The following is a 12,163-nucleotide window of genomic DNA, read 5'->3' as shown; positions in this document are numbered from 1 at the left end:
ATGTCTACATAGAAAATGTGACAACATTAATATTTGGCAGATCTAGGTCAGATTTTGCCACTCTGTATTTGAAATTATTTAAAACTGATAAGTTAAAAAAGAGGTTGAAGAGGCATAATAAAAATCTTGTGAACATATCTGTGGCTTCTACATGGTCTCATGACACAATTAAAAATATATGTATACATCGAAACTGAAAAATGCAACACAAATCTGCTCTATGCCTTCCTTCCACCACGTCCAGAAACCCTTGCTATGAGGAAAAAATGAAAATCAATATTTTTATATAAAGACTTTTTTTTAAAACATGATGAGTTTTAGAATAATTTTGTAGCATTTAAGGCAGCAGCACAGGAAAGACACGGGACCACACGCTGCAGAAGCGCGGAGCACCCCTAAACTGGGGCTGGCAGCGGCGGGGAACCGCCCCTTCGCGCTGCACGCTGGGACCTGGAGTTTGCCCACTCCAGCCTGCAAAGCGCTCTGGGATCGCCCGGCCACTCCCTCATCTCGCGAGGTTGTCCTCCCCTTCTTTTTAGCCGTCTGTCCCCCCCCCCACCTCCCCGCCTAACGTGTTTTTCAAATCCACCAATGGGTGCCCAGCTTAGGCTCGAACCAGCCAATCGGAGTGCGGAGTCACCGGGAAATTTAAATCGCGCCGGCCGGCTGCACGAGGCACACCGTCTCTGGGCTGAGCCGCGGTGGACGTTTGGAGGGCAGCCGATCCGCAACCTGTAAGCCCCGCACCGCCTCCTGTGGAAGCCTGAGCCCGCTGTGCAGGTACAGACTCAGGCCACAGCCGGGTCGAGCGAACGGCTGCCAGCGGGCCACCCTGGCCTTGCGGATGGCGGGAGGGAGGCCCGGGGTTTTATCTGGGCCCGGCCTTCGCCTCCCAGGTTGACGCGGCCTTGGGGCGTCGGTCGTTGACCAGGCGGGTTAGTTTCGCAATGCGGGGTTGGGGCTGTAGGGATCTAGGCGCTGCAAACCGCAGCGGAAGCCCTAGCGCGTCGCGGCCCAGGGAATCCAGGAGACAGGACTGAGGGCGAATGTCCCGGGGTGATCAAGGTGGCCCTGGCCTCTCACCCATTCCCCGCTGTAGGTCCCCCTTGAAGGGGTTGAAGACACAGGGCACAGAGGCTGAAGATGAGGTTGACGGTGGCAGTTGGGGAGAGATCTCTCCAACACATAGGCCCTAGGTAGGCTGTGTCACAGTGTCACAGCACCGTGGACGAGCATAATGGAATTAAAGACAGCAGATTGTAAGGAGGGCTTTGACTTGTCATCTTTTATAGTATGGTTTTAGGTGTCTGAGTCTGACGCACAATGGATGTCATCCTGATTGGATGCATTCACTGGAAATCTTTGGAAATGAAAATGTGTGCAAGATGGTGAAGATGCTGCAGCCCAATGTCACAAGTTTCCAGTGTTGGCAAGATGAACCGATTTTTATTTAACTAGTGTGGACAGTGGGCTTACTTTGATCATTTTAAAAGACAGTAGGGCAGGGAGCGCCTTCAGAGGCCTTCAAGGACATAGGTTTTTACTGTAATTCAACTGTGTTCCCCTACTTTGTGTTCCATTAACTATAATGGACTTTAAAGTATGTCTACACTGTCCATTGAGGTGGCGAGCAGAACTTGTGGCTTCTGAGCACTTAAAAAATGATAGTTAGAATTGAATATGCAGTATGTTGTGTAAGACACACTGTGTGCTATGTGAAATACACATAGGATTTCCAAAATGTGTAAAAAAAAATGTAAAATATCTCAATTTTTAATATTGATTCCATGTTGAAGTAATAGTTTGGATATGTTGTTAAAATATTAAAATTAATTTTGCTTGTTTCTTTTTGTTTTTATGTGCTTACTGGAAATTTTAAATTTATATGGCTTGGATTATATTTCTGATGCATAGTTTCCTTTTAGAGAGGCAGGGATAATTCTCTTTTGATTAAAACCACATCCATAGTGCTAGAAACTTGAAGTGCCTTCTTAGAGTAGAGGCGGATTCAATTTTTGCTTGATAATTCTTATTTGGTTTTTGTATTGACAAAGCAAAATAATAACAGAATTTTTTTTTCCTCCCATTTTTTTAGCTTTCTCCCTTTGTCTCATACCATGTCCACCAATGAAAATGCTAATTCACCAGCTGCCCGGCTTAACAGATTCAAGAACAAGGGAAAAGACAGTACAGTAAGTATCTTCTGTTGTTTTTCTGTAGTATTTGTCAAATGAGAATATACTTGAGAAGGGGTTAAGACTTAGAAGGATTTTTTTTTTTTTAATGCCTCACTTGGCAACAAAAATTGATGTGATAGGTGAACCGATCTGTTATCTTTTCTCAAGGAAATGAGGCGACGCCGAATAGAAGTTAATGTGGAGCTGAGGAAAGCTAAGAAGGATGACCAGATGCTGAAAAGGAGAAATGTAAGCTCCTTTCCTGATGATGCGACTTCACCACTACAGGAAAACCGCAACAATCAGGTAAATATAATGTAGTTCATGAATTATTACCATAATCCAGAACATCAGTATGGATGTTTCTTTGAAATTTACGTAGTAATATTCCATAATATTATGGTTTTTACTATCAAATCAGTGAAGATTTTTTTCTGCTCCCAGTCAGCAATTCTTATGAGTATCTTCTTTCCTACTCATCCTCTATAATCTACTGAAGCTGATTCCAAACTCTTTTGAATTCTGACCTTCCTGCAGTTTCCCTGCATTTCTGGCTACTAGCTGGGTACCTTGACCTAACTGTTTCAATCAATGTTAACTGTGTTCAGAACTAACCACTTTGCAACTTAATTCAGAATTTTTTTATGTTCTCTATTTTTATTTTTATTTTTTTGGTTTTCTTTATTACCAGTGTTCAAATCTTTTTCTTCCTGAAATATTTATGGTAACTTCCAAATTTATCTTATTCCCTTTATTCTGTGTCATATACTCTTTTCTTAAAATTTTTCCAACACTACATTGTGTGCCACACTGTTTACTTTAACTAGACTGCAAATATGATGGTGTTCCTATAGGATTATGTGGAACTGGAACAGGAATGCATAGCTAAAGAAGAGATAAGAGAAAAGAAAAACTGCAGGAAAGAAAAAGAAGTAAAGGATTTAACAGAAGTTTTTGCAGACCTCAACAAGCTTCTTACAATGTTTGAGCTGAGCATTGGAGTTCCTACCTGTAATCCCAGCTATTTGAGAGTCTGAGCAGGAGGATTTTAAGTTCAGGGATGGTTTGAGCAACCAACTTATCCAGAACCTATCGAACCTATCTCAAAAAAAAAAAAAAAAAAAAAAGGGGGGTGTGGGGATGTAGTTCAGTGCCCCTGGGTTCAGTCTTCAGTATGAGAGGGGATCAAAAAGATGGACTCCACTACTGAAAATGACTAGAGAATGTTCATGGTACATTTTCTCCTTATAAAGTAAACCTATTATGAAAAACAGCAAAAGCAAAACAACATGGGCACATTTCTGAAAAGAATTACTCCTCCTTAAAAAGAGCTTGAGCTGTGCCTGGTTGTGCTCGCCTGTGATCCCAGCGACTCCCAAGGCTAAGGAAGGAGAATCGTGAGTTCAAAGCCAGCCTCAGCAAAAGTGAGGCACTAAGCAACTTGGTGGGATCCTGTCTCTAAATAAAATACAAAATAGGGCTGGGGATGTGGCTCACTGGTCGAGTGCCCCTGAGTTCAATCCCTGGTACCAAAAAAAAAAAAAAAAGCTTGAGGCAGGTCCTTCATGAGATGTTCCAGAAGGCACTGTTACCATAGTAAATGCCAGCTTCATGTACAATACTGCTCCTGTGGACCTATGTGGGCTGAGATGGGGAGGTGGAGGACGGTAATACATGTAGTGCTGACCTGTACAGGCCTAGGCTGATGTGTATACTCATATCTTAGTTTTTAATTTAGTACGTAAAGATCAAAATGGAAAAAAGCTAATAAAATGAGGATAAATAAAAAGCATTGCATATCTAATGTGTTTTGTATTTTAAGATAAATTTTACAAAATCAAAATGTTCATAAAGTATAAAAATTATAGGAATCTAAGTTTAATTATTTATTAATTTATTGAAGAAACATTTTTTATGAATTTAGAGTAGCCTAAGTGTCCAGAAGTATATAGTTTAATGTCAGACCTTTTAATTCACTCATTGGCTCAGCCAGTACAACTTCTAGTCCTGCAAGCTCCATCATGTCAAGAGCCTTGTACCTTGTTAAAATCTTTTCTCTTGTACCTTTTTTACATTTAAATATGTCTGTATGCACAAATATTTGGCATTATACTAGAATTGCCTGTTGTATTCAGTACAGTAACATGCTATATGGGTTTATAGCCCAGGAGCAGTAGTTATGTACCATACAGCCTAGAGTATAGTAGGCTGTACTTTCCAGGTTTGTGTAAGTACACCCTATGATGTTTGTACACGGATAAAAATCACCAAACAACACATTTCTCAGACTATCCCCAGCATTGAGTGATGCCTGTTTACTGTTTTAGGCATGTTCTATCTCTGCTAAAAATCAATATTCTATGAAGGCCCTCAATAAATTAGATCCAGTTAGATCTTCAGATATATCCCTTTCATCTTAAAAAATACTGGGCACTGTCCTACACTTGAACTCAGGACCACTGACCCACATCCCATTAGAGACAGGGTCTCACTGAGTTGCTTAGTGCCTCAGTTTTGCTAAGGCTGGCTTTGAACTCTGGATCCTCTTGTGTCAGCCTCCTGAGCTGCTGGGATTACAGGCTTGTGCTACCAAGCCCTGCTCCTTTTAAATTATTTTTTAATTCTTCGTTTCTAGTGGTAGATGGACACAATATCTTTATTTTTATGTGGTACTGAGATCGAACCCAGGGCCTCACTCATGAGAGGCAAGCGCTCTACCACTAAGGTACAACCCAAGCCCCCCTTTTAAATTAAAAAAATATATATATTTTTTGTAGTTTTAGGTGGCCAGAATGCCTTTGTTTTCTTTGTATGTGGCAAGTGCTCTGTGGCTGAGCTACAGCCCTAGCCCTGCTCCTTTTAAATTTTTGAGGGTCTCACTAAGTTGCTGAGGCTGGTCTCCACTTTGTGATCCTCTTGCCTCAGTCTGCTGAGTAGTTGCAGTTACAGGCATGCAACACCATGCCTGACTCCTGCCTGCCTTTTCTAGGATTCTATTACTCAAATCCCTTCATCTTATAATAACCTAAGGCACTGTTTTTGCAGAAAGTACTGAGTGAATGCTGTCTAGGAATATTTAAGTTTTTGGTATCAGGCTTTGAACTCAGGAGCATTTCACCACTGAGCCACCTCCCTACCCCACCCCTGCCTTTTATTTATTTATTTATTTTTGTATTTTAGTTAGACATAGGTCCTTGCTAAGTTGCTGAGACTGGCTTTGAACTTGTGATCATCGTGTCTCAGCCTCCTGAGCTGCTGGGATTACAGGCCTGTGCCACTGTGTCTGGTCTATAACATTTATTTTATTTGTTGTCTTGTCACATTTTTACTGTTAGGTTGTGAGCTCCTAGAGAAAGGGGCACTTTTGATTTTAGTACCTGGGATTAAATCCAGGGATGCTGAGCCACATCCCCAACCCTTTTTTTTAAATTTTTATTTTGAGATTTACTGAATTGTTTAGGACCTCAGCCTCTTGAGCCGCTGGGATTACCAGTGACAGCAGTGGCACCTAGCCAACACTAAAAGTTGACAGAATGCTTAAATAATTTGAGACTCCAGTGAAACACCAAATTTCAGAACTGTTTTACATATAAAATTAATATTTAGCAGCAAAGTTAAACGTAGGGCCAAACTTTTAGTAACTTACTATAAATCTAAGTGTCTAAACAATGGCAAGCATGGATTATATTTTTTAAATTTGGCCTTAAAATAATCTGTAAATTTCCCTTTTTCTTTCAGGGCACTGTGAATTGGTCTGTTGATGACATTGTCAAAGGCATAAATAGCAACAATTTGGAAAGCCAACTCCAAGCTACTCAAGCTGCTAGGTAAGTCTTATTTCTCTAGTACGGGCAACCTTAAGATATTAAGAATTGTTAGAATTTTTTGACAGGAAGGGGACAGCTTTAGGCTTATTTCAAATTTTTCCTAAGGTAAAACCAGGTATGATGGCACACATCTGTAATCCCAGCACCTCAGGAGACTGAGGCAGGAGAATCACAAATTCAAGGCCAGCCCAGCAACTTGGAGACTCTGTCTCGAGTAAAAAAATAATAATAAAAGAACTGTGGGGGGACAGTTAATAGCTCAGAGGTACAGCACCTTGGGTTCAAGCCCCAATACTGGAAAAATTATTTTTTTCTGTAGGTGATACTCTTAACTATAATTTTCTATAATTCCTTAAAATTCCACCTTCAGTGATTAATTACTGTTAACTTTGTGGTGTACTTTAAAAATATAAAAATTCTGTCCAAGTAGCATTTCAAGTCAAAATTTTTTGCAAGGAAAGTAATCTACATTACAGTCAATATTTATATTTTTTGGAAAAAAGGTATTTAGCTGTACCACATATGTAGCACCATATGTCATCTCTTCAGCTTGTTGTGTTCCTGGTTGTCTTCAGTATGTAGTGCTCAGCAGGTAGTGCTTGTTTAAAAGATTGTCTAAAGTTCTAAATGTTCAAATTCCATTTTAAATTGTTTTTTCACACAAATGTCTTCTGTTAATCACCTTTGACTTTTGTTTCTCTTTTTCTTTTCTCTTAGGAAATTGCTTTCTCGGGAAAAACAGCCCCCCATAGACAACATAATTCGGGCTGGTTTGATTCCAAAATTTGTGTCCTTCTTAGGCAGAACTGATTGTAGTCCTATTCAGTTTGAGTCTGCTTGGGCACTCACTAACATTGCTTCTGGGACATCAGAACAGACCAAGGCAGTGGTGGATGGAGGTGCTATCCCAGCGTTCATTTCTCTCTTGGCATCTCCCCATGCTCACATCAGTGAACAAGCTGTATGGGCTCTAGGAAACATTGCAGGTACTTCCACTTAAAATTCTTTTGACTGAATATATCTAATCATAATGAGGTGGGAGAAGGGCTGTGTTACAAGTTATAGTGACTTGTGTGTCAAGTTTTGAGCTTGCTTCTGGCCCTTATTAGGGATGAGAGGCATCTAAAAAAGGCACCAGAGAGGCATCTAAGTAAGTTAGGGAGTTTCTGAGGATGCATTCAGTCACTGAGTGTTGATGGTGCTGGACCTGCAGATGTGATTAATCTTGCTTTTGTTTTCAGGTGATGGTTCAGTTTTCAGAGACTTGGTTATTAAATATGGAGCAGTGGACCCACTGTTGGCTCTTCTTGCAGTTCCTGATATGTCAACTTTAGCAGTAAGTTACTAACATGAAGTAAAGCTACTTGCATTTTTTATTCTGATTTCTCCTGCCTTTCAAGACAGGCCCTCATTATTTTTTTCTTTTCCCTCAGTGTGGTTACTTACGTAATCTTACCTGGACACTTTCAAATCTTTGTCGCAACAAGAATCCTGCACCCCCATTAGATGCTGTTGAGCAAATTCTTCCCACTTTAGTTCGTCTTCTGCATCATGATGATCCAGAAGTATTAGCAGATACCTGCTGGGCAATTTCCTACCTTACTGATGGTCCAAATGAACGCATTGAAATGGTTGTGAAAACAGGAGTTGTGCCCCAACTTGTGAAGCTTCTGGGAGCTTCTGAATTGCCAATTGTGGTAAGTTAATCATTAGATTAGAGCATATAAGTAAGGAGGATAACTGATTGATAATATTGAAATATTTATTTTCAGGCAATGATGGGACTCTTGCTTGTCAAAACTTTTAGGATAGAGAACTTTTTTTTTTTTTTTAATATTTATTCTTAAGTTTTAGATGGACACAGTATCTTTATTTTACATTTATGTGGTGCTGAGGATCGAACCCAGTGCCTCGTGTATGCTAGGTGAGCACTCTACCATTGAGCCAAAACCCCAGCCCTGGGATAGAGAACTTTTGAACAATATTGGAAAAAGTAAAAGGTAACCATCGGAATTTTTTTTTTCTTTCTTTCTTTTCAGACTCCTGCTCTCCGAGCCATAGGGAATATTGTGACTGGAACAGATGAACAAACTCAGGTTGTGATAGATGCAGGTGCACTTGCTGTCTTTCCTAGCCTGCTGACTAACCCCAAAACTAATATTCAGAAGGAAGCCACATGGACAATGTCAAACATCACAGCTGGCCGGCAGGACCAGATACAGCAAGTTGTCAATCATGGATTAGTTCCATTCCTCGTTGGTGTTCTCTCTAAGGTAGCAAAATCTTAGGATTTATTTATTTATTTATTTTATATACTTTTGGATATTGATGGATCTTTATTTTGTTCATTTATTTATATGTGGTGCTGAGAATCCATCCAGTGCCTCACACATGCTAGGCAAGTGCTCCACTACTGAGCCACAACTTAAGCTCCAAAATCTTAGGATTTAATCAGATAACTGTTGGTATTTATAGGCAGGCTTGCTTGGTAAGATTTTTTTTCTTTCCAGTACTAGGATTTGAACCCAGCGGTGCTTTGCCCCCAGATCCTTTATTTTTGTTTCTTTTTCTTTTTTTTTTTTTTTTTTTTTTTCCTGGAGAGATAGGCTCTATTAGGTTGCTGAGGCTGGCCTTTAACTTGTGATCCTCCTGCCTCAGTCTCTCAAGTTACTGGAATCCCAGGCCTGTACCACAAGGCCCAGCAAGATTCTCTCTTTTTTTTTTTTTTTTTTAATTTATTTTTTAGTTGTAGATGGATGTAATACCTTTAATTTTACTTATATATTTTTATGTAGTGGTAAGGATTGAACCCAGCACCTCACACATGCTAGGCAAGTGCTCTACCACTGAGCTACAACCCCAGCCCCACAGCAAGATTCTTTTTTTTTTTTTTTTTTTTAAGAGAGAGAGAGAGAGAGAATTTTTTTTTAATATTTATTTTTTAGTTTTCGGCGGACACAACATCTTTGTTTGTATGTGGTGCTGAGGATTGAACCCGGGCCGCACGCACGTCAGGCGAGCACGCTACCGCTTGAGCCACATCCCCAGCCCCCACAGCAAGATTCTTAAAGAACATTGTTGTATAACTGAGTAATAGCCATTAACCCTTTTCACTCAAGGTTGGATAGAACCAGTTGGGTAGTTTTAGGCATTGTTTTTGTGATATCTTATTTCTTTTGACTTTTCTGAAGCAAAACCATTTTTTTTATGTTTATCAGGCAGATTTTAAGACACAGAAGGAAGCTGTATGGGCTGTGACCAATTATACAAGCGGTGGGACAGTTGAACAGATCGTATATCTTGTTCATTGTGGCATAATAGAACCATTGATGAACCTCTTAACTGCGAAAGATAGCAAAATTATTCTGGTTATTCTGGATGCCATTTCAAATATCTTTCAGGTAAGTTCTAACAAGGTGGTGTTTGTTTGAGTTTGTTTTGTCATGATCATTTTACTTTTAGACTTGGTGGGGACAGCTAAGTATACTCAGTATACAGAAAGCCTGTTGATGTGGAGCCACATTCTCTTTTTTGAAGAGATGGGGTGTCTTGCCAATGCTACTCTTGAATTCCTAGGCTTAAGCCATTCTCCTGCTTCATCCTTTGAGTAGCTGGGACTATACTATACATGTGCACCACCATAGAACAAGGAGATAGAAAGGAGATGGGAAAAGGATGATGTATTTGTCTTAAAGTCAGGTTCTTCGGGGGAGATTATCCATACCACATTTTGGTGAAATCAAATTTGAATGATTTATTTATCTAATATATTTTTTTTATTCCATCTCTAATTCAACCAAGCATTCCAGCATCTGGCACTTTGTGATAGTAATTGATGGTAGTTAAGTGCTACTCATCAACTTCTATACTTCTGATTCTGGAGATTTTTACATATAGAGTGAAGTCTGGAACAAAGAATGCTAGTGTTCCAGTCTCTGCATGTAAACAATTCATCAGTATGTGGCCAGTGTTCCTAATCACTCATCTAAAATTCCAAAATTATTTTGAAGCAAATCAGTTATGTCATGTGTATATTTATTTATCTCCTAAAAATTGAGGACTTTTGAAAGAAATTTAACTTTGCCTGATGTGATATGCCCTACCCATAATCCCAGCTACTTGGGAGGCTGAGGCAGGAGAATCACAAGTAATATTCCTATCAGAGAAATCTTTTTAGCACATCCATGATAAGCCATGTTTGTCCATAGACAGTGATTCTTTACCTTCACTACACTTTGAGATTATCTAGGGTATTTTTACAGAGAAATAATTCTGTTTCCAGTGCAGACTGATTGAACTCGAATGTAGTATTGCTTTAGTAATTGCCCATGTGATTTTGATGTACGGAAAAAGTTGCAATCTAAGATCTCTAAGATCTCTGTGGCTGACAGCTACAATCAGTAGTAGGCTAAGAGATCTGATCACCTTGAAATTTTCCAGAAAATGTAAAATGGACATAAAACTATCACAGTGTTGTTGAAGCAACTGTTAAGGGTTTATTTCTGTCTGCTACATATTAGTATGAAAATATGGATATTGGTTTTGGCATTGAAACAACAATCAAGAGTATAGGCCATTAAACTTTGAATTTTTTTTAGGCTGCTGAGAAACTAGGTGAAACTGAGAAATTGAGTATAATGATTGAAGAATGTGGAGGCTTGGACAAAATTGAAGCTCTACAGAACCATGAAAATGAGTCTGTGTACAAGGCCTCCTTAAACTTGATTGAGAAGTATTTTTCAGTAGAGGTAAGTAATGGTGGTAATATTAATAACTTAGAAAATACACATGTAAAGTCAAGCCCATAGATTTTTTGCCTTCACACTTTTTAAAATGAGCCCTGTGTTCTTGTTAAGTAGAGCGAACTTCAGTGTTTGTAGGATTTACTGTATTTATTTGCTTCTCTAATATTTGGCTTGATGGTGGTATTATTCAATTTGCTAGTTTACTTTCTAATGAACAGGCTTGGAAATCTTAGAATATCCCAAGGCTAAGTTTATGGATGTCTTTGTGGAAGTTGATGGAGAAGTGGGCCAAACCCAGGGCCATTCTAAATTGTTGTTCCTTGCCTACTAAAAAGTGATGGAAGGAGAAGAGAAATTTCAACTTTTCGGTCACTGTAGCAGCATTCCTTAGCCCATTCAGAACCTTCTCTTGGGCACTAATGAATTGGCCAAGTGTTAACAGCCCTCTTCCTGCCTGTGTCAGATACTAGAATATGGTGCATGAATAAAGGTGAAATGTGCACATGAAAATCTTAGGAATAAATGTACACTTCTTTGCTGGGTGTGGTTGTGCACACCTCTAAACCCGGATCCTTAGGAAGCTGAGGCAGAAGGATTGCAAGTTCAAGGCAAGCCTGGGCAACTTAGTGAAACCCTGCCTCAAAATACAAATGAAAAGGGCTGGGGATGTAGCTCAGTGGCAGAGCACCCCTGGGTTCAATCCCCAGTACCACAAAAACAAACAAAAGAATAAATGCAGACTTTTAGACAGGCTATTGCTTAGAAGTGTGCCATGTTTGTTGTTTATAGTATTGTTTTTTTAACATTTTCAGGAAGAGGAAGATCAAAATGTTGTGCCAGAAACTACCTCTGAAGGCTATACCTTTCAAGTTCAGGATGGGACTCCAGGGACCTTTAACTTCTAGGCTGTACAGCTGAGGCATAAAGTTTGTTGTGTACTATGTTCGGTATAAGTTTGTCTTACTGTTTCTCTACTAAGAGCTCTTTTTAAATGTGGTTTGTTATTGTAGCACTTTTTACAGCAAAACTATACTTGAACAGTTCCAAACTGTACATACTGTATGAAACTTGTCCTCTAAATGGGTTTCTTATTTCTATGTGGAATTTCATATCTTACAGTGTCCTGTAAATAAAGATTAAATTCCACCTTTTTCTTTACTTCACCATGGCTGTGTGTGCTTTATAACTTTAGACTCTTAATTGTAAATGAAGAGTAACCTAAGCTAACCCATGCAACAGAGGTGATTCCTGGTTGCAGGCATCACTTGATGTCAGGTTTGTGATGTCATCAAGGATATACCCCGTTTGTTCCTGCCAGATTTTGAGCCTCCTGGCTTTGGTCTAGGATTCTTCCCCTTTTGGTCCTAATGGTTCCTAAGGCTAGTCTAGAACTTGTGATCTTCCTTCCTTGGCC

The 12,163-nt window shown here is 39.6% G+C and overlaps 1 protein-coding gene across 1 annotated transcript; it reads left to right on the top strand.

Annotated features, from left to right (window-relative positions):
- The first annotated feature begins 653 nt into the window (after window positions 1–653).
- On the top strand, window positions 654–11,912 carry KPNA2 (karyopherin subunit alpha 2). Its single transcript, XM_081272574.1, has 11 exons — window positions 654–780; window positions 2,096–2,192; window positions 2,346–2,483; window positions 5,916–6,004; window positions 6,722–6,990; window positions 7,246–7,340; window positions 7,438–7,701; window positions 8,044–8,277; window positions 9,223–9,405; window positions 10,603–10,752; window positions 11,562–11,912. Exons 2-11 carry the CDS (start codon window positions 2,118–2,120, stop codon window positions 11,652–11,654), a joined length of 1,590 nt encoding a protein of 529 aa, XP_081128700.1. The 5' UTR covers window positions 654–780; window positions 2,096–2,117; the 3' UTR covers window positions 11,655–11,912.
- The last annotated feature ends 251 nt before the right edge of the window (window positions 11,913–12,163 follow it).

The sequence above is a fragment of the Spermophilus citellus genome, assembly GCF_964194105.1.
Source record: "Spermophilus citellus genome assembly, chromosome: 17".
Lineage (NCBI taxonomy): Eukaryota > Metazoa > Chordata > Mammalia > Rodentia > Sciuridae > Spermophilus > Spermophilus citellus.
Note: the sequence above shows the minus strand (reverse complement) of the source record. Positions and strands in the feature narration are given on the sequence as shown.